Here is a 23,218-nt window from a genome sequence, read left to right as displayed (position 1 = left end):
GAGAATTTGGTTCTTGCCCATCTCAGATCATGCTAATATTAGTCATAGCAGCAATATAATATAAAAATAGTTGATGCAGTCTGTCTAAAAATTTCTTTTTACTAATTTTTGTCTTTGTTATTCAACAGGTTTGATCTGTGGATGAAATGAATCATGATTTTCAAGCTCTTGCATTAGAATCTCGGGGAATGGGAGAGGTAAGTATTTACAAATACTAAGAATTTATACCTCATTTTAATTATTTTAGCCATTGAGACTTATTTTTTTTAACCATAAATCTTGAAAATAGTGGTTATGACTTCCAAACTGTGTGTGTGTGGGGGGGTGGTAATTGCTCTGTCCTTTTTTTTTTTTTTTTAACTTTTAGCAATAAGTAATTTTTAGTGTGATTGTGTCTAATTTGATTTGATTGACTTGGTTAGATGATGTCTTGGATTTTGGTAATAAACCATAACTAGCTTTGCTCAGAAGAAAATACTTCCTTTATCCTTGTTCTGCTATTTTACATAGGTATGCTATGTTTGCTTTAGCCACACTTGATTGTTGACTATTTTTCTCTACCCAAATCTCACTTGTTGACCCAAAGCTGTTAGTGTAATAAACTTCTAATTCTCTACAAGACTCCACTGAAAAGATTTATCTGTTTTCCATATGCTATCTGTTGTAGAATTTATTACTTCCTCATCTGACTTCTAGTTCTTTATACATACTTTTATTATATTACTGGTTACAGTTTATTTGTTTGATATTTGTCTTCCCTATAAATTGCTAGCTTTGGATGCCTAGCGTAGTAGGTGCTCTATATTTTTGAATGGATTTTATCATTATTGTTAATCTGTGATTTTCTTTGGGGCACCTGTTTTAACCTCACTATTACATATACTTTTTCATCTACCTAATGGATATCTCGAGAACTCTGATTATGAAAACTCTTGTGGTCACATCTTTATTTTGTCATGTTCTGTACTACTAACATAGTATGGACTTTGACAATAGAAAATAACAGTGAACAGACCTAAGATGTATAATTAACTGCTTGCTCCTGGAGATTATTTTACTTTAGTAGATTAGAGATCTTCATGAGACTCACTCCATCCAATGCTGTGCTCTTCAGATGCAGAAAGAGAGTCCAGTCACTCCTTTGGGCCACAAGAGGGCACCCTGCAGCTAGCTAGCCCAGCCCTCCCCTTCTTCAGAACAGCGTTTTCCAAAGTTTGTCATTTTCAGAGGACTGATTTAAGGGTGAGTTAAGGTGCTTAAGCTTAAGTATTTCCAAAATAAACTTGTTAGTCCAGTGCATAAGGTAAAATTCTGGGCCCTAAGAAAAATTTGAGAGAGGGAATAATTTTTCAGTTAATAAAACTACAGCTTCAGTGCAGTACAGTGTCTGCTTAGGCATTATTTACACTATGGGAGAATAAAGAGGCAGATGAAAAGGGCTTTTGTTCTTTCCCTGCCACTTGTTTTCTTTGGTCTTTTGAAAGCAGAATAACATCTTAAAAGCAGGTTTGAACAGTGTTTCAGCCTTCTAGTCTTTGACAAATTTGAACTTTGTGATTCTTCTAAAAGCAAGAAGAGTCACACCCCTGTGTTAATTCCAGTAAGATTTCCTGTACTTTACTTCCTAGATGTATATCATGTATATATTTATAAGTTGGCTCTTTTTTTCTCCCTTTCTAAGTAACATTTGCTAAATCCAAAGATATCTCTGCAGTTCACAGAAATATCACGATCAGAAATAGTAGTTGAAAGAGTTTAGTTATTTGAGGGTGGAGGAAGGCTTTCTGAGGTTTTTGGAAAAGAGAAGCTGGATTGAATACTACATCAAACAATCAGCTTAAATCCAGGCTTTCTTAATGGACATGTCAGATACATAGAGTAAAAGTGAGTAGCGTTTACCTAGTCCATAGCAAAAGGTCAGTGTATTTATGACCTTCATCCAGTAAAAATATACTGTTACGTTGTTTTAAATTACAATTTTTTCTTAACAGTTTACCAGCTAATACTGTTACCTCTAAGAGATAGTGAAGAAACCTACTCAGATTTCTGTCTCTGGGTTTTTCTCCCACAAGCCTTTCTATCTTTCCCCATCTCACAGGCATCAAGGAACATTCTGGGGTTTCCTTCTTTGCCTGTCTCTCTCTCACCAGTCTTCTCCTCCTTTCCTGATAGGTGAGGTTTTTTGTTTTTGTTTCATCTCATGATTCATCCATTGAAATAAATTAACAGCAGCCTTGAGTTTCTGGCTCTTGAGTTTTCTAAAATTGCTTGTTGCCTTTTTTTTTTTTTTAACGGAAAATCATTTTTTAGTGGATTGCCCTAGTCTTGAATTTTTCTTTAAAGTTTTTGCTTATTGTGTCTTAAGTGTTATAAATCTCTAATGTACAAAACATTGCTTTTACAAGTAGGACTAATTTCTAATGTACTGGTCTTTTCTAGATCATGATGGCTGTACTGAGCCATCATCAGAAGGGCAGTCTCTTCTGGTTGTTCATACAGAAATAGGAACAGATTTGTATTCATCTATTCATAAACTTGCTCTTTCTGTTTTTTCCCTAATACCATATTTTTATCAGAAACCCTACTGATTTGCATTATGTCTTTTGGCTTAAAAAGAGCAAAGCTAATCCACAGGAGATTGAGCTCAGCTTCTTTAGTGTATGTCTTAGAGACACTGCAGAGGCATATACCTATTATCTTCTCCAGGTTGTTGGGGCTCCTGGGTTCCTACTTTTTAAAAAATGAGGAAGAGGACCCTGCCTGAAATTCTTTAGGGAACCCAGAATTTAAATCACTGAGTTAATTATTTTGAGAATATTTTCATAGTTTAGTATGATAAATAATGCTCCTTTCTTTTCTGACACAATTATATTTAAAGAAAACATTGAAGAAAGTTTATGTACTAACCCAGGTAGTGTGGTGAAGTGGAAAATATACTGGATGGGAGGGAGTAAGGAGACTTCTGTTTTCTCTCAGATCTCTCACTATTGGTAGGACCTTAAGTATGACTGACATCTTTGAAAATAGTAATAAGAATAACCTTTTGTATGAATCACATATCTCAAATGCTCTAGCTTTGATCTGATCTGAGCTGTTAGGGATAAGTGGAATGAAAGCCAGCTGTTTCAAATAGTTTTTAAATAGCTCATCATAGTTTGTCTACATAATTCTCTCTTAACAATCCTGCCTTTGTCCATTATAATGGAAAGAATATTGTGGTGATATCTTAAACTTTTAATTTTTCATTATACGTAGTGGTGGTCTAATACTAGAAATTTTTAGAAATATTGATGAATTAGACAATGACTGAAAAGAACTGTCTTCTTTGGTAGTTAAGTATAAAGAGAAGGGCCTTAGAGTTGAACACATACGAGTTGAAATCCCATTGCTGCAAGTTTACCAGCTGTGTATGTAACCTTGGACAGTTTAACCTCTAGCTCTGTTTCCTTATGCAAAATGTGACTATTTTAGGCAGTTGATCTTCCTAATTAATGGGGTGTCACGATTCCCTTAGGAATATTCAAACTGACTCAAGAAAAAGAAGGCAAACAGGTATAGACATAATCTTTGTAATGAATAATATAATCCCTTGAAATAATCGACCAGTTAAATGTGCGGGCCATTGTGTATTAACTCATGTTTTATAATATTAAAGGATTCATACTTTGGGTAGTGAAGTTACCTAATATTTATGTGTCTATGTGCTAGATATTGTGCTAAGCAGTTCACTTATTTAATTCCAGCCTCATTGTAATTCTTAAGACAGGAGCTTTGTTATTATCTTTCCTTTACATATGAGGAGACTGAAGCTCACAAAGGTCAACTAACTGGCCCAAGGCTACATAATAGTGCTTGAATAGCTTATTGAACTCATGAGTATCTTGACTATATGCAATACTACTTCTCATTGGAAGTGACCACATTTTCAAGGGATATTAGGAATGGAGATTTGGGGAAGTAATATGACTTGAAAAAATTAAAAAGTATTATCTTTTATTGACAGAAAAGATTGAAGTCTGGAAAAACACTGTTCTTGAGATCTAGGGAATTACCTTATGTTTTTTGTTCTCTATGCAACTTAGCTTTTAGCATCTATTTCTGTTTTTTATGCACTTCCATTATAAGTAGAGTAACCTTACATCCTGGTTTGCCCATGTCAGTCCAGATATATATCTGTTGTCATGGTGTAATTATTAATAGCATCCTTTTTCTCAAAAGTGTTCCAGTTTGGGTGATAAGTTATATGAACACCTTAATTAAAAACATGATAATGTGGACATTTAGCTTTAAATCCTTTTACGTCTTTGGATTATGTTAATTTGGTTAGTTTGGGGATTTTTTGTAACAGTTTGTATTAGAAAAATCTGAAGTGTAAGTGGAGCAAGAATTTTATTTGTTTTTGAGGCGGTTTGCCTAGGGTACTGACTGATTTCTTTGGAGAGAGAAAGGGCAAGCTGTAAATACTTCTTGAAGGAAAGAACATTGTATGTCCATTTAATTATATATGACTTGGAAGGATTGAAGAACAGGTTGACAAATACTGAATTACTTGACTTTGGTTTAGAGCTTTTGTAAATTAGGGAACTAATATGAAGTGGTATTGGATAATATATTTTATAGTTCTTCAATGTTTCTTAGCCTTGTTTTCTGTAATGTGCTTCCCTATTTCTACTACAGTAAGTCTCCGGGGCAGATCTCTATTTTTATTGCTGTTCAGTCAGTGCATTTAACCCCCCCCCCCCTTTTTTTTAGCCTATTCTGAATTGTTGCCTTCCTCTATATTTATTCCATTTTTAACCTAATCTTGGTCACAAGCTAGTTGTTTCTGTAAAAGTATTTGAATCAGTGTCTTAAACTCACAGAAAGCAGTTTTTAGAATGTTGGTGAAGGCCTTTGTTAAAAGTATTAATTTTAACTACTAAATTGTTTTCTTGTGCATGGTAACTCATAAATGTTTGCAAAATGAAGAGAGATTCATTATACAGTGCTTGGCAAAAGTAGGCCCACTCGTTAAGTTCTTGACATAGATCCCCCACCCCCAGCCATTATACAATTTGCACGTTAAAACAGTGGTCTGTGAAGGCACTCATAGAATCCCAGAAGTCTGCAATAGTCTCCTCCAAGGAGTTCTATTATTTGTTACCTCAGAAGAATTAGTCTGTTTCTTCCACTTCTATGGCAATAAATGCTTCTGTGAGTTATAACTTTATTTTATATTTTTTGTTACTCTTATTTTGATACTGTTAACATTTTTCTTGGGTAAGTGCCGGCTAAAAGCATTTCTTTATTATTTCAGGAGTTATTTTCCTCGGCCTGCAGTGACCTATTTAGACAGTATTTTTAAGGGATTAACTTGGGTTTTACTATGAATAAATATTTAATTATTTAAATATACAAGTACGATAGTTTGTTTTTTTGGCGGCTGGCTAGAAGGGAGATTTGGGTCCTTGACCTTGGTGTCATAACACAGTGCTCTAACCAACTGAGCTAACTGGCCAGCCCCATAATACTTTAATATTAGTATTATCAGCTTTATATTTTGTTTGAATATTTACATGAGTCTTTTATAGTGAGATTTGAAAAATTGAAAGAACAGAGATTGTAGTTTACTTCCTGGGATCTAATGGATTATTGTTTAAAATGTGTATGCTTTATAAATACAAATCATTTATAGCCCAGGAAGATCTTAACATGCAAAAATTTTGCTTTTTCTTTTTAAAATTGAAGATAGTTTCCTTTAAAGTGATAAATATTTGGTTTAGCAAAAGATCTGCAAATTAGTAACATGGTCAAATTGAAATTTTCCCTCTCCCTTCAAAGATGTTTCCCCTGCCCTCTTCTGTTTTGGTCAATAGCACTATCATTTACCTTGTTACCCAAGTTTTTAAAATTATATCCTTTTTATACACCTTTCCCACCATTTGTATTTAGGTCCTATTGTCTCTCAAATCCATTCTGTTTTCTCAATTCTTTCTGCCAGTATCCTCTTGCAGTTCTTGCAGTGTTAGCCCTGTTGTAATTCTCCTAAACTGGTCTCCTTGCCTCTAGGCTTTCCCTCTTCTGTCCATTATTCTTATAACTTACAGCTTGAGTTGTTTTCTAAAACATGTCACTCTTGCTAACCTCTCTTGATTCCCTTTTGCTTCAGCATCCACTTTCCTTAGCATGTCTTTAAAAGTCCTCATAATCTGACCTGGTTAGCTTTACCATCATCAGTTTTTGGCCTTGCCTCATCTGTTCCTCCATCTCGCATCCTCTTCTACACACTGCCTTTTTTCAAGTTTTGCATTTGTTATTGCTTTATTGCACCTTGCATGTTCACTTTCAACTTCCAGCACCACACACATGCAGTCTTATCTCTCTGACCCAATTCAGGTGTTATTAAGTTACATTCTATTATAGTTTATACGTTTTTGAGCTCTCTGAAGATGAGTTCACTATGCCCTTAAAGAGGCAAACACAGGTAATTTAGTTTGCTAAGTGTAGTAATAGAAGTATACACAGATTTGATTATAAGCACTGAAAGACTGGACACTTAATTATGAGCTGAGAATGATAGGTGTCTTATGAATGCTTATTTAAAATGCCAAATACATATCTTGGAAAAACCAGTCTATTCAAACAAACATATCCGAAGACTGCCTCCTCTAAGTGCCGGGGAAGGTAGAAAGGAGATACCTGGATAAATATCAAAAATAGATGAGGAATTGCCCAAATGTACATTTTGAGTAATCTGTGAATGACTGTATCAACACAATTTTTGTGTTCTGTATGTCACAATTTAGGATAGAGCATAGAGCCTCGAGATTATTATCTCACAAGTATTTGTGGGTCTTTTCTATGCATGTTTTCCGTCGTCCATAGCTTCTTGATTTGCACTGACAGATTGATAGTATTCAGGAGCTAATAAGAGTTGGGAAGTTTACGTCCATCAAATAACTGAAGTAAAAATGAAAAAATATTTTCTATCCTGGAGGCTGTAGCATAAGAGATGGTCTAAGGGCAGTATTTGGAAGTGAAGGAAAAATTTTAAGCATTCCTATGAACATTTGTATCATATTACCTATTCTTAAGTAAGAAACTTAATAAGACTTTTGAAGAAATTTATAAAGAAAATCACGTAATAATAAAAATGTTTGAAAAAAATGTAGAAAAGTCAGAAGTGGACTTTGTTTAATGTTTAGATCTAGACTTCTTAGAGCCATTACGTAATCATAAGCGGGAAGTTATTTTACTATTAACAAGACAACTTAGAAAATAGATCACTCTGAATTTTCATTAGCATTGAAAACTAACATTTCTGTGATGTGTTTGCTATCCTCTGTATATTAATTTGTTGTAATTAGAATAAAACTTAAATGTGATTTTTTTCCCCCCCAAATAGCTTTTGCCTACCAAAAAGTTCTGGGAACCTGATGATTCAACAAAAGATGGACAAAAAGGCATATTTCTTGGGGATGATGAGTGGAGAGAGACTGCATGGGGAACTTCTCGTAAGTTATTGGTGTTTGTGTGAGAATTACAAATATACTCAATATAATCCTTTTTTTTAAACAAACCCTGCCTACCCTCATACATTATTGGGAAAAAATTTGTGATGTCTTTGAGGATTTCATAAATCATTATAATGCACATTTCCTTACAGCAGTTAACCTTTATTTGACAGCACACTTACTTGATTGTCACACTTAACTGATTAGTGTTTGCCACTGTAAGATTTTAAGAAGTTTTTTGTTTTTCTTTTTTGAAATTAACTTCGATTCTAAAATTCTGAATTTCCATTAAAGTAGAGGACATATTAATTTAACCATGGGAATTTTCGATTCCATTTGATGACAAAGACTGATCTATTTAATTGCAGCTCAGTCAAGCTGGCATTATTGTCTAATGATGTTTAACTATACCCAGAAAGGAAGTAAACTGCCTTGTTAATGTAGCACTCCAAGAAGAGAAGTAGATCTTTGAATATTTTTGATTTCCATAAATGCAGGGGAGAAACTTAGGTCTAAGAAACTCTTAAGGGAAAATGAATGGTATATAAGGAATATAACTTGCAGGAATGACAGTATTTATTGGTAAATTAAAGAGCATGGTTATATTCTTAAAATAATGCATCATTTTATTGATTCTATTTTTAAATGCTTCTGATTAATAAAATCTGAGAGGTGTACAGATAGGACTATCAACATGTATTTTACACATAAGTTTTCTTTTTTTATTACTGAGTTTAATGCAACTTGCTTAAGTGATGAAAATGAACAAAGTTAATATAAATTTCCAGATGATAATTACCAAATTAACCTTATATTTTGAGTGTAAATTACCAGGTGTTTCTTTATTTTCCAAATCATTAATATATATTAAAAGATTTTAAACTTCTTTAAAAGTTTTAAAAGTTTTATAGTTTTATACTAAAATAATTTCTAAAAAGCTAAAACCCAAAAAGTTATGAAGTTCTAGAAAGTTTTTAATGATTTTTACAGTCAAAATACATTGAAAACTTTGTTAACAACTAATTTAGACAAAAATTTCCTTAAAATATTGGAAAATTTCTGTGCGTTTAACCAATATGTAGTATGCCAGGTTTGGAGACTGCAGAGATAAATGAAATATGATCCTTGTTTTCAAGGGATCTTTTTTTCCAGATTAGAATTAACCTAAATCAGATTAGACTAGTAAATTAAAATATCTGGTAATTTGTACTAAGATACATTTTCCCCACAAAGACACATTCTTTTCTAAAAGTACATATGCTTAATTTGATAACTTAGTTGGACATATGAAAATTGAATGGGTAATAATTTTTTTTAGTGTTCAGAAGCAAAACGTCTTGAGCACAACATGGTATTGAGACATCATTTTCAAGATGGATGGTAGGGGAAATGTCAGATTTATAATTTTAGCCAGTTCTTTGTTCCACTCCCTCTCCCAGCTTAACTTTTAGTTCTATAGATAAAATTTTGAAGATGAGTGTGTCTTTTACCAGAAAACATGAGAAGATTAGAAATAAGTGGAATTTTATCTGTTTACCTAACAAACATTTATTGAAAGGTAAGAACGAATAAGTATGAATGACACATAAATATGAACAACACATTCTTTGTTCTAAAGGAATTGTCATTCCAACCAAGATTCTCTTTCCATGATTGCAAGACACTTAATTATATACCATATTCCTTCAGTTGAACCAAACTACTTGTGATCGGCAGTTTTATTATGTTCTCTTGACACTCCCAGGGTTTTGAACATGGTGAGCATGTTGCGTTTTTGTAACTGAAATGCCTTCCCTGCCTTGTTTTCTCACTTTAACACTTTATCCTTCATATTCAGTCCTTTGGGCTTCATTCCAAGACTGTGAAGGCTTGATGCCCTGTCTTTCTTCTGTTCCTGGATTATTTTTGATTTTTGTTGAAGCACTTTTATTCTGTTATGCTTGCCTTTTTTTTTTTTTGAGAGCAGAGATAGTCTTGTTTGTTCTTAGATTCCCTATACACAGCACAATGCCTAGCATAAAAGAGATGGTAAACCAATATTTGAACTGTGTAAATGAATGGATAAATAATTGAATGAAAGGATATAATGGCTGATCTCTTATGGATACAGGTATTGAAATGGAAATGTTTTAATATCCTTTAACAAAAGTAGCAATTGTTTCAAAACTATTATAGTTAACAAAATGGTGACTGAATACCCCTGTCATAGTTCAGCCCAGCTAGTTTAAAGAGCTAGACCTAATATTGAGTATTGGACCTGTTCACAAACAAGCCAGATGTAGCTGGTAGCTTATTGGTTCATTATAACTTTCAGCAAAGGCTATGTGAATGTTGCTTCAGATGTATTATTTTATTTATATTCCATTAGCTCTCAGATCTTAAATATTGCCTTTTCTTTTCATCAAAAAATACATAGAAAAGGTATTCATGTCAGATGATTAATATTGTTTTAAAATAAATGGAAAACTTTTAAGATACAAGGAATATTTTTTAAAAAGTCTTTAGGTGATAGCTTTTTCACCAAGAATTGAAAATTCCATGGCATTACTGGTTTTTCCAAGATCATTCATTTGTGTTTATAGTGTTACAGCCATTCTGTGAGCTTCAGAAGTGCTTCTGCCAATTTGAAAGGAGTTACTTTTATTCTTCTAGGTTTTATCCCCAAAGGCTTTTGTTGTGAATTATGTTACAAATCACCAAAAGAATGATAACTTTAATATGATGATAAAAAGCTTTCAGGTTAATGTTTCTACCCCCAGTGACATTTTTGGTTTTACTGTTCTTTGGGTGGTGGGAGAGGATGGGGGCCGCTGGGCGGTATAAGGATTGACCTGGACGGTGTTATCAGCAACATGCTCTAGTTTTTACTGTTCTTTACATAGGCTTTTTTTGTTGTTGTTACCTGTTTATTACCAAATGGCTCTCTCCATCTGTATTTTCAAGAGATATGGCCCAGCCAGTGAGTCTCAACAAAATGAAAAGCTTTTTAAAAAGATTATAATAATAACATTCAAAAATGAAACAAATGTGCTGATTTTTCTTAGCATATTAATTTGTGTAACTACGTTTTGTTTGACTTGAAAGTACAAATATATAATTGTGTTCTTTCTTTCAAACAGACCATTCAATGTCCCAGCCTATTATGGTACAGAGAAGATCTGGACAGGGTTTTCATGGAAACAGTGAAGTAAACGCAATATTGTCTCCGCGATCAGAAAGTGGAGGCCTTGGTGTGAGCATGGTAGAATATGTATTAAGTTCTTCTCCTGCTGATAAATTGGATTCTCGATTTAGAAAGGGAACGTTTGTAAGTATTCTGAATATAGAAATATTTAATATTAGCTTGACGGTTATTTGGTTATTATTTTTATTTTTAGGTTATTTTTCCCACACTTCCTAAAGCTAAAGGAAATTTTGTAGCTAATTGTGCTCTTGTTTTCTTCCCTTGGCCAACTACATGAAGTGGTAGAACCATTGGAACTATTTATGATCTTAACCGTGTTATAAAAATCAAACCATATTAATTTTAAAACACAATTTGCAAAATTAAAATTGCTTATTCCTGGTGGCACTTGATCTGAAAGTAATTAAACAAAATTGTCTGTGCATTAAACACAATTTTAAATCTAGTTTGTGGTGTTACAGCTTTTCCAGCACCGCTATAGTTAAGGTTGCCTTAGCCCTTCTGTTATAAATCACTAGTTTGTACTCAGTTTTTTGGCCTTTGATAAATTAATTGACTACGAAATTAATATTCAATGCTTTTATTGTTTACATGCACTATAGTGTAGTTTTAGGTCACCTTATGGTGCCTTTTTTTGTGTCTATTAAATATTGAGAATCAAACAGATTCTTTTTCCTCAGGGCACTAGAGATGCTGAAACAGATGGACCTGAGAAAGGAGATCAAAAAGGCAAGGCTTCTCCATTTGAGGAGGACCAAAACAGAGATCTTAAACAAGGAGATGATGATGATTCTAAAATAAATGGCAGAGGTTTGCCAAATGGAATGGATGCCGATTGCAAAGATTTTAAGTAAGATTTTAATTTTCTCAAGAAGAAAAGCATATCTCTTTAGGGATTATTACTGTTAGTTGGTGTGACATTTTTCCAATTTAGGTTTATTTTATTTGCTTTGTACCTTTTGTTACTCTGGATGAATATTTTATTTTATTCATAAGGAAAATTAGTCATTATGAACCATTTAAAAAATAATCTTAAACAGTTTCACAGTTTCTAAAACTGTATTCTGTTGAAGGAGTAATTTTAGAAGCTGCAGTAATTTTTCTACTAATATGGTAGTCTAAATTTGCATTTTAACTCTTTGCTAAAATTTAGTGAATTCTAAATTTAATCTATGATTTTTTTTTTTTTTTCCCTCCTCTTGGGGTTGCTTTTGAGCATCTCTTCCTTCTATCACTGTATTTATTCTCTATCCCCCATTTAACTTTTAATCTTAGAAATGAGGAGACAAAATTAACTTAGGAACAGTGACTTTTCTTACAGTACATAAGTTTCTGCTAGTACTTAATATTGCTCCTGCAAATAAGAAGTAGGGAACATGCCAGAGACTTCAAAAAGTAGCTTTAAGCTCAGAATTCTTTAAGTTGTAGCTTTTTAGTTTTCTCTTTATGGCAATTAAGTATTTTCTGTTAGCCTTTGGTCTTAGATTAGGCAGTGAGCATTTATTTGCATATTAGGGAGTTTTTTCTTCATAATTGGTTTTCTGTACTTTATACTGCAGTGGTCAGTGCTTTGGAACTTGTACCTGAACATGAGGTGTTTCTTTGAGATCTTGTAAACTATGGAATCTTAGATAACAGAGTATAGGTACATGGTGGGTGATAGACTTTTACATTTATTGCCTTTAATTACCAAAAGCAGGGTAACAGTGCTTTTTAAAAATAGTGTCATTTCTCTCTGTTCTGAGTGCAAAAAAGCATCCAAAACCAGTAAACCTCTTTTGACAAGAAATAAATTTAATGCTATTCAGTTTGTTTTAGAACCTTATCTTGATTTTGCTCTTATGCTGTTACCTAATTTAAGTTTTAGGCAAGGGCATGCTTTTAAAACTCAGTTGATCATAAACCCTTCAGATTATACATTTATAATTGAAGTGTTAATACACCATTAACTATAGCAAGAAAATAGCACCACTGATAGCACAATGTGTCTACTTTTTTTTCTAGTTTCTTCTACTTTTTGTTACATTATTTTGTGTGTGTGAAAGGTTATACTTCTTCCCTTAAAATATTAATATGAACCTTACATTTATTAGCATTCTAAATTATTCCATTAAGTTTTATATGTGTTTTAAATTATTGCTTTAGATATGGCATTAGTTAATATTTGTGTAAAAATGTTTTAAAAGAATAGCTGTGGCCATATGGTCACAATATCAGCACATCATTAATATGTATATTAACTGATACGTCATCAATATATACATTACTGGAGTAGAGCTAAAATGAATGGACTATAGGAGGCTTTTTTTTTAATTGCTGATTTTAAAGAAAATCCTTTAAGTTTTATTTTTTCTTCTCATATGTTTCAAATGAAAAATGGACCCTTGGAATGTTCACATGCAAAATTAGGTATGGCTAAAGGGAAAAGAGTTTGAAATCTTCTAATGTTGCAAGGACGGTGGTTGATTTTTAAATAAAATGTATGTTCACTTAAAAATCTGGAGAACAATTCTTGTAGTTAAGGGATTGCTTTGTAGACTAGTCTGTACATGTTAGCAAATTTATCCCAATGTGAAGCACCTGAAGTTTGGGGCAGAGTTAGATAGATGTAGCAACTGGCATTTAAAAAGTTATTGCCATTTACTTAAAGTACTTACGTTGAGTATGTTATGGATGCATGGTTCCTCAGAATAATAAGCTTTTTTCGTGTAAAGAGGATCCTATGTAAAATACTTGTGTAGAAGAAAAGATAGACTGTAAATGAGTATCAGTTATGTGGAATAAGGTAAAAATAAGGTTTAGACCGTGAAGGATGTTAATAAAAAGAGAGAAGCCAATCATCCTTAAAATTTAGTCCAATCTTAATGAATTTCTTAGGAAAATTAAGGTAGTAGAGAAAATTTTTTTGTTGTTTGTTTGTTTTTTAATGTCGAGTATGTTTTATGCTGTGTGTACAGTGCTTAATTTTTGATAAGCATGTTTACACATTTTCATTTCTTTCTGATGTTTTAAACTGAAACAATTTGTTACGATAAAGATGCCTTTGAAGAGGTGTCATAGAGGGCTTTCATGAATACTTTCTTTTGTTCTTGTTAGAACCACGGGTTCATCTGCTCAGTCTCTTTAATAAGGGAACTGGGACCTGAAAAATGAAATGATTTGCTCAAAATCATATTTAAAAGTCACAGGCAGGAGCCAGCCTTTTGTCTTAGTTCAATGCCTTTTTCTGTTGTATCTCACATTTTACCCCCTTAAGCCATGAAAACTGTAATGAGCTCTTATGGCCAATTATTTCCCTGATTATCATTGAGAAAGATGGTATGGCAAAATCATGTGCTGGTTGTCAGGATAGTGTTATATAATAGTTGTGTTTTGGTTTTGAGCCTTTCCATATTTGCTACCAAATAAGCCTACCTTTCATGCTTACTGTTCATTTTGTCTGATTTGCAACAAAGGTTTCAGGTAGTATAAGCTTAAGTTATATTGGCCAATTTTTCTTTTATGTAGAGTTGAGTTATATCTTTATGCTATTTAAATGGAGGAGGGTGATAAATAATATTTGAAAAACTGAAACCATGCCAACTCTTAAGAGAAAGTTACATTAAGTAGAAAAATGTGATAATTTTAGGATCATTTGTTTTTCATGATTTTTCTGCTTTCCCATTTCACCTTTTGACTTGTTACTTTTACTCATAATGCCTTTTTTTTTTTTTTTTAAATGTAGTCGTACTCCTGGAAGTCGTCAAGCCTCTCCAACTGAAGTAGTTGAGCGTCTAGGCCCCAGTACTAATCCCTCGGAAGGATTGGGGCCTCTTTCTAATCCTACGGCTAATAAACCACTTGTTGAAGAATTTCCAAATCCTGAAACTCAGAATCTGGATGCCATGGAACAAGTTGGTCTGGATTCCTTACAGTTTGACTATCCTGGTAATCAGGTACCAATGGACTCTTCCGGAGCTACTGTAGGCCTTTTTGACTACAGTTCCCAGCAGCAGGTAAAGTATGCTACTTTATTTAAGAAGCTCCTCTGTATACTGGTGTAGCCTGAAGTGATATGAGGGATTAATGTGAATGATTAGAGTTCTTGAACACTTAATGTTATATTGATTAAAATGTCCTCATAGAGAAAGTACTTAAAGTAAGTGCTTAAAATATTTTATTCACAGCTTTTTAATTAGAAATGAAATGTTTCAACACTAATCTTTGTATTAAATATTTTCCCTCACAGCTCTTTCAGAGGACTAATGCACTAACAGTTCAGCAGTTAACTGCAGCTCAGCAGCAGCAATATGCATTAGCAGCAGCTCAGCAGCCACATATAGGTGAGTGTATAGATCATCATTTTGACCAGAATGTTAGAAAAATCTTGTTAAAGTGTTTCTAATGTTTCATTTTTTATTTATTGATTGGTGATATTTTCTTACTTTTTGAAACATCTCATTGAGATTATATACACACAGACACACACAGACACACACACACACACACACACACAATCTCATTGAGATTATATGGTAAGGGTATTGATTAGGGAAGAATTATTTGTGGTTATTATTTGTATCATTGGTTAAATAAAAATCTGTAACTTGATAAAAGTTGTCAGTGCATAAGTTATTTTCCCAATGTAAAGTCGAGAGTCAGACACCTGGAAATTCAGTTGCAGTTATTTGTGTCCATTATCAAGTTAGAATATTCATTTAAAAAATTGTTTGGAGATAGGAATCCCAAGAAAAGTTCTTAAAAATATTTTCTTATTTTCTTCTTTCATTAAGTTATTTGGTGTTTGACCTTTTGGTCTTTGCTGTATTGTGAATTGTTACAATTACATATTTGTTATTGCTAGAGTTCAAGCATGGTACATTTTGTTGTCTCTACTGGGGTTTTTGCTTTGTTCTCCCCTGTCGCCGCCGGCCCCACCCCCTCCCCATCCCAGTGCAAGTATTCTGTTTCTTAATACAGATAAATCTTGCTGGCAGCCATTTCATGATCAGTCTTATTTATTTATTTGTTTGTTTATTTATTTTTATTCCCGTCCCAACTCTGTGATTCTGACCTTTCCTGTAGTAGAGTGGAATAAAATAAGTTGAATGCAGTTTTTTTTAAAAACCTTTTTATTTTGTAATTATTATAGATTCACATGAAATTGCAAAGAGAACACAGAGACATTCTCCATACCCTTAATCTGTTTTCCCCTAATGGCTACATTTTACTTCATTATAGTACAGTGTCAAAAGCAATAATATGACATTGATACGGTTTGTATGTATAGTTTTATGTCATTTTATCATATGTGTAGATTTGTGTAACGATTTATATGCCTGATTTTGATCGTTTTTATGATCTGATTTTGGCTAAGCTTGATTTATTTCCTGGTTGGAAAAATTGTGAATGCTCTTCAACATCAGAATCTATGAAAGGGGAGATATACAAACTTATATACTAAGTTTGTTCTCTTGTCTTAACTTTGTATTGTTCTGTGTCAGTGCGATTAGGTGCCACATTTTCTTTTTGGTTTTAATCAGAGATGTCCACATTTATAGATGACTTCTAAATAGCAGCATGCTCTCTGGCCCTGTTTCTTTCCTTTTTCCCCAATCCCCTTTATCCATGTACTTATAGTCCATCCTTTTCTCATTGTTAGAAATGTATTGATTCCTGTATTTTTGCGGCCCAATACAACAGTTTTATTTCTTGAGGCTTTTTTAGGTTTTAATATTTTGCTGGCTAATATACATATTGCTTTGGGGGAGGTGGAGCTTAAAATGTTTTTTTGTTGTTGTTGTTTATTTGCTTTTTTATATGAACTTTAGAATCAGCTTAAATACTTCCCGAAGATCAGGTTAAGTTTTAAATTTACTTAGGGAAAATTGACATCTTTATGACATTAAGTATTCTTACCCAGGGCATGGTGTGTCTTTACTTTCATTCAAGTCTCCTCTGGTTTCATTTTTGAGTGCTTTAAAGTTTTTCTCTCATAAGTTTGCCTATTTCTTGATAAGTTTGTGCTTAGATATTTTATTTTATCATTGTAAACGGGCTCCTATCTTACATTATAACCTTAAACTGGTATCTATGAAAGCTTTTTTTTTTTTTGGCAACTGGCCGGTAAGGGGATTCAAAACGTTGACCTTGGTGTTACCAGCACCATGCTCTCTATGAAAGCTTTTGAATACCATATATTATTAGATTTTAGGAATATTTTATAATAATTGAATCATCCTTCCATTCTTAGAATAAAAAAGACTTGTATATAATTATTATTCTTGTAACAATTCTTTAAATATGCCCTTTCAGTTTGCTAATGTTTTATTTAGGATTTTTGCATCAGTATGTTTAAGGGAAATTACTTTCTGGGTTTGTGTGTGTGTGTTTGCAATTTTTGTCAGGTTTTGGTATCAAAATACTTGCTTCATAAGAAGAATTTAAAGATATTCCTTTTTTTTAATGCTTTAGAGTATTTTAAATAACAGTGGTTTTATATGATATTTAAAGATATGGCAGAACTTCTCTGTGAAATCATTTGGACATTTGATGCAAATAAATTTGAAAACCTGAATAAAATGGAAATATTTCTAAGCATAATTTATTAAAATTGACTCCACATTTTAATCTTGGTTCCACCATTAAATGTATTCATTGTTTGCCATCAGTCCTTTTTACCAAAGTTGGCCCAGTCATCTCCTGGCTGGCCAGTAGCTCATTTATAACAGCATTGTCCAACAGAAATATAATATGCACCACATATAATTTTAAGTTATTTAGTAGCCATAGTTTAAAAAGTAAGAAAGAAATAGATGAATTAATTTAATAATATTTTATTTATCCCATTATACCCAGAATATTATTTCAAAATGTAATCAGTATAAAACTTACTGATGAAAAATTTTGCGTTCCTTTTATATGAAGTCTTTGAAATCAGGTGTGTGTTTCCCTACTTACAGCTGATCTCAAAAGTTAGTATAGTCACATTCAGATGCTTAGTGGCTATACATGGCTAGTAACTACTGTATTGGTCACAGCAGCTCTGGAAGATTCTTCTAGAATGAGATTTGACAAACTTTTTCTAGAAAGAGATAGATAGTAAAAAAAATTTTTTTTTTCTTTTTCTTTTTGGCAGTTGGCCAGTATAGGGATCTGAATCCTTGACCTTGACAGATAGTAAATATTTTAAGCTTTGCAGGCCGTATAATTTCAGTCACAATACTTAACTCTGCTGTTACAGCATGAAACTGGTTATAGAAGATACATAAATGAGATCACTGTGTTTCTATAAAACTGTATTTATAGATACTGAAATTTGAATTTCATGTAATTTCTATGTGTTACAAATTATTTTATTCAAACATTTAAAAATATTAAAACTGTTCTTAGCTAGTTTGTACAAAAATAGGTAACAGGCTTAGGCTTGGTCCATGGACTGGGCCAAAAAGACAATGAATAGAGTATGTTTTTTAAAATACGCATCCATATTTAAAAAAAAAAAAAACCGAAAAAGGCAGGGTTGTAAAGTTGGTTATGGAATTTCTGTAGTACAGGAAACTGAGGGGAAATCCATAGAAGTAAATTGGGAATAAAGCCATGTGACCTGCAGAGAGCTAGAAGAGTATAACAAAAAGAGGACCTACACACTACCAAGACTGGTGTTCAGGTCATGTAAGGCAAGATCCCCCAAGCCACCAATAGAATACTTGGTTTGGAGATTTGGCCTTGTAGTATGTAGTTGAGGCAATTATACTAACTGGACACGTGAGTACAAGAGAAACTCTTCTTATAAGGTAGTGTTTCAAACAAAAATAATGTACAAACAAGAAAGATCAGCCTGAAAGCAGTCATATAACAGAGTTTATACCCAAGATGTAGAAATAAAAGCACTTGAAAGTTAAGGAACTTTAGAAGTATACTCACAACCTAAAAGATAAAGAAGACTTAAGCCATCAGATATCATCAGAGGTCTTGAAACAACAGAATGATGTGAAAGTGAATCAGTTCAGGATCTTGAAGAAAAAATAGTTCTGGGGTGGCTATATAATTGACTGGCTATCACCTAGGACTAAATGAATTAGAAAATAAAACTTAGGAAATCTCTCAGAATAATGAAATAACCCATAGTGATCAAGACATGAGAAATATAAAAAAGAAATGAAAAGCTATAAACTTTTCCTAAAGTCTTGAGTAAATGGAGACACATGCTTTTGTGGGGGAAACTCAACATTGTAAAGATGTCAGTTCTCCCTGAATGGGTGTGTGGATTTAATGTAGTCAGTCAGAATCCCAACAGGAGTTTTTTGGTTTTTGGGTTTTGGGTTTTTTTTGATATATTAAAAATATATGAGGGGGGATTTATTAGGGGAGGAGTTTTTTTTTTTTTTTTAAATTTGAAAGTTTAATTTTGTTGTTTGTCTCAAAAAAGTAAAACCAGTAAATTAATGGAAAACTAAAGTGGAGGAGGGGAACTTGCTCAACTATATTTCAAAACTATTATTATTCACAATAATTAAAACTGTGGTAATGGCCTAGGAATATACTAGTAGACCAGTGGACTACTGTTTTTTACACTGTATTATATAGTAGCTTTCAGAGTTTTTGTCTGTGATCCACAGTATGAAATACACTTCACATCTTGAATCTTGATTTTAAGGCCTAGACTTGAAAATACATTCTCCTTTTGAATATTTTTTTAAAAATTACTTTGTTTACCTACTTTTACACCCATATCCCCCTCCCTCGTCCCTTAATCATCTTTTAAACTCAAACTTTTTTGATCTCTTTTAACTTTAAATACATCCTCATTCATTATTTCCTTACCTACCTTCCACTTGTCTCAGTTACTTTCTAGATGAGGCAACCCTAAACAACACATTTTCAAAGTAATATTTTCAGTAATTATGGTGAAAGGTCTATACAGTGATTCCTCAATAGCCAGGAGTTTCTTCTCTCTTTAATAAATACTGCAGATGTATATTTTTAAATCTTTCTTAGCCTTAACTAGATCAATTTGGGGATATATTAGACTCAGAAGTGGGCTTAAAGTCACTCTCCTTTAAACTCTTTTTTTTCCCTGTTGCCTTTTGAGTAAAGTCTAAACTACTTAACATGCGCCTGGAAGCTCTTCATGAGGCTTCATTCTGGTTATACCACCAGTTCTACCCACCTTCTTCCAAGGTTTATTAGATGTTCCTCTTCTCTATGCCCATTGTACTTATTATACTACATTCTAATTGCTAATTTACTGTTTTTCTCAGTAGATAGAGTGCTTTATGAGGACAGATTGCATCTTCTTTCCTCATTGTTGAATTCCTAGGTCATAGTATGGCTTAATAAAGACTAAATGGAAAACTACTATTTAACAATAGTAGTTTTTGCTCTAAACATTTATTGTGTTCCTATTGTGTGCTAGTACTATACAGTCATTTCATATTTAATATCGTATTTAATTATCACAAAGATTCTATAAGACACCTATTTCTTAAATGAAAAACTTTAGAGTCAGGTAGTATTACATGCCCAAGGTTACTTAGTAAGAATTTGAACCATTGTATATATTTTCCTCCCCCACCCATCCCCACCTCAGATTCAGAGTAGAAATGTATTTACCTAATGAAGAAAATCATACTTTACATTTTTATTCATTATTTTCCCTTTTTAAATATAGCTGGTGTATTCTCAGCAGGCCTTGCTCCAGCTGCATTTGTGCCAAATCCATATATTATTAGTGCTGCTCCTCCAGGAACCGATCCGTATACTGCAGCAGGATTGGCTGCAGCAGCAACATTAGCAGGTAACTTATTGTTCATCCTTGTTGCTTATTATGGATTTAGTTTTAATTTTGGTGGAAGCTTTTTTATCTATTTGGGCAATTCAAAGTTCCTAGGAAAAACTGAAACATGCAGAATGAACTGCAGTTTCCAGGGAGTCAGTTTATATTTTTCAGGGAAAAGCCTAAGCAATAACTCTTTTCCTCTTATATATAGTTGGTTTACATTTTTCAGTTTTGCAGTTTTAGAAATCTTAAATTGTCAACCATGAATCCCCATTCTAATGACCAAATCCCATGACCCACAGAGATAATGCAAAATAAAGTTACTTCTCAGAAAATAAATTGGAGGTAGGTGGTGTGAATATCCAGGTCAGGGATAGTATAAGCTAAAGAGCTTCAGCAATCTTGAGAGAATGCATATCTAAAAAGTTTCTAGGGCAATGTTAAAATGTGCAAGCAAGCTGGGGGACAAAAAGGTAGGGTAGAATTGGAAAAAACTTACTGAAAACTATGAAAGCCTGAGACTGCCATGCAGAATTTGAAATAAAAACCAAAACTGTATTTATTGCTTATTAAAGTAAGGGAGAGTTGTGTGTTGGTCAGGCACAGTCTTATGGAGCAAAGCAATTTGCTGATCTTAATGTAGGGTTGTTGGGAAAAGTTTGCTTTAGATGGAGTTGGCTACAGAAACAGAAATGAGTTAGTCTTAGGCATGATGTATGTTGGTTATAGAGGCAAGAATGGGTTGATGTCAGCCTCAGAAGTATGTTTACTGGTGTGAGTCTGCTGATGGGTTGATTTTCAAAACTCAAGGCTGTCACTGATCTTTTTTGGCTTTCAGAGATGTCTTTACTGAAATGATTATCACTTAATTGTCAATTAGACAGCCTTAACTTACTTTTGGTATTTATTATCATAACTATAGAACAGTCAGCCTTTTCCTAGGAGTTTGGGAACTTTTAAACTCAAAATCTTGTTTTAAAAAGTTGGGGGGGAGGTTACTGTAATTTCAAATTCTTGTTTGATATTTTACCTAGCAGACTGAAACTAACCCGTCATTCAGTAGCTTTTGGTGTAGATTTGTATGTGATTCCGTAAGGATGTGAGCTTTTCTGGTGCCATTTAACTGGATATTAGTATATAAAGTGCTGGTATGTTATACATACAGAGAACCATTAACCAGTTGGACTGAAGAAAGAACTTGAAGAGGTCATTTAGTTTAGGGATAAGCATTCTGTGGATTCTGAACTTAGGCTTTCTAGGACCAATGCTGTCCAGTAGAAATGCAATGTGAGCCAGAAAATGTAATTTAAAATTTTCTGGTAGCCACATTATAAAAGTAAAAAGCAGGTGAAATTAATTACAATAATATGTTTGGTTTAGCACAACATATCCAAAATATTATCATTTCAGCATGTAATCATTATTTTAAAATTATTACTAGATATCTTTTAAATTTATTTATTTATTTATTTATTTCTTTTTCCATGCTAAGTTTTCAAAATCCTGTGTTTATTATATACTTACAGCATATCTCAGTTTAGGCTTTCCATCTTTTGTTCAGTAGCCACAAGTGGCTTCCGGCTATGTTGGATAGTGAGGTTCTAGGTAGGTGTCTGACTCCTGTATTGGATAGTGAAGTTCTAGGTAGGTGTCTGACGCTTGTTTTGTTTTTTTTTTTTTTTTTTCTCGTGACCGGCACTCAGCCAGTGAGTGCACCGGTCATTCCTATATAGGATCCGAACCCGCGGCGGGAGCGTTGCCGCGTTCCCAGCGCAGCACTCTACCGAGTGCGCCACGGGTTCGGCCCCGCTTGTTTTGTTTTTAAAGTATATTCTTTCTTCATAAATTCTTCAGTGTTTTAACAGTCCTCACCATAGGTTGTAGTTACCTGACTATCTTCAGAAATATTTTGCCTTTAAATAAGTTTTGAAAGCTTTTCATTATAGTGATTCAGTCAATTATACTGGGATTTTATTTTCTTCCCAAAATGAAACCAATAGTTTGACTTTTAAAAATATACAACTCAGATGTCCTTAAATTCCACAGCTATGATTTTAGGACATGTTTGTTGTATCAGTCAGGAATCGTGACATTTTATTCATTACTTTAATGGTGGGGCTTTTTGTATACAATACTATCTACTGTCCAAGAATCAAATATTGTCTTGAGTAAAGTAGAATAGAGCTGGTACAATTCATTTTTCCTGTTTTTTTCTATTTTTCCTAGTTTGCTTTCTTACCTCTATTTTCCTCTGTGCTTATATTATCTAGTTCTTTCTTGTCTTGACTCACTAGTCTCATTTTCCTAACTACATAAACATTGATGTCCCATTTATTATATAATATTCAATCACTTTGTGAGAATTGTGTCCAATTCTGTTGCAGATATGAAGAATATTCTTAAATTCAACGTTTCCAATCCAAATACCATTGTAGCAGGCTTGGTACGAGAATGTTCCTTATTTTTGTATTATAGATTGCAAAGCAAAAGACTTTTTAAAAATTTGTCATTTGTTTTAGTAGTCAGGAAATGCTCTTTTTTAAGAGAAGTGATGAATTGAGCACAAGAAATATTAAAGTTTTATGGTGTCCAAAGTTTCTTGAATATATTATCTGTGTTTGTCAGTCTAGACCCATAAATTGGCACTTGATAAATGTTGACTAGATGGTTAAGTGTCCTGTCAGTTCATTGGTAGCCCTGAGTTTTTCTTCACATCTCTTCTTTAAGTCCACCACTGTCACTCCTGAACACTTAATAATAATTTAATAACCCATACCTGAA

At 33.1% G+C, this 23,218-nt stretch overlaps 1 protein-coding gene across 6 annotated transcripts in view; it reads left to right on the top strand.

Moving 5' to 3' along the window:
• PUM2 (pumilio RNA binding family member 2) overlaps window positions 1–23,218 on the top strand; it is an 83,544-nt gene that overhangs the window by 18,629 nt on the left and 41,697 nt on the right. For 5 of the 6 annotated variants that reach the window (XM_063077703.1, XM_063077702.1, XM_063077701.1 and 2 more), the window contains exons 2-8: window positions 129–197; window positions 7,385–7,493; window positions 10,613–10,800; window positions 11,358–11,527; window positions 14,402–14,672; window positions 14,906–14,999; window positions 20,330–20,455. In XM_063077703.1, the coding sequence (XP_062933773.1) occupies window positions 147–197; window positions 7,385–7,493; window positions 10,613–10,800; window positions 11,358–11,527; window positions 14,402–14,672; window positions 14,906–14,999; window positions 20,330–20,455 (1,009 nt within the window). In that variant the 5' untranslated portion in view covers window positions 129–146. Of the gene's footprint in view, window positions 1–128; window positions 198–1,118; window positions 1,243–7,384; window positions 7,494–10,612; window positions 10,801–11,357; window positions 11,528–14,401; window positions 14,673–14,905; window positions 15,000–20,329; window positions 20,456–23,218 lie in introns of those variants that run through there. The other variant, XM_063077704.1, reaches the window with a different exon arrangement.

The sequence above is a fragment of the Cynocephalus volans genome, chromosome 14 (assembly GCF_027409185.1).
Source record: "Cynocephalus volans isolate mCynVol1 chromosome 14, mCynVol1.pri, whole genome shotgun sequence".
Taxonomy (NCBI): domain Eukaryota; kingdom Metazoa; phylum Chordata; class Mammalia; order Dermoptera; family Cynocephalidae; genus Cynocephalus; species Cynocephalus volans.
The sequence above is the reverse complement of the archived record's forward strand: the minus strand, read 5'-3'. Positions and strand labels throughout refer to the sequence as shown.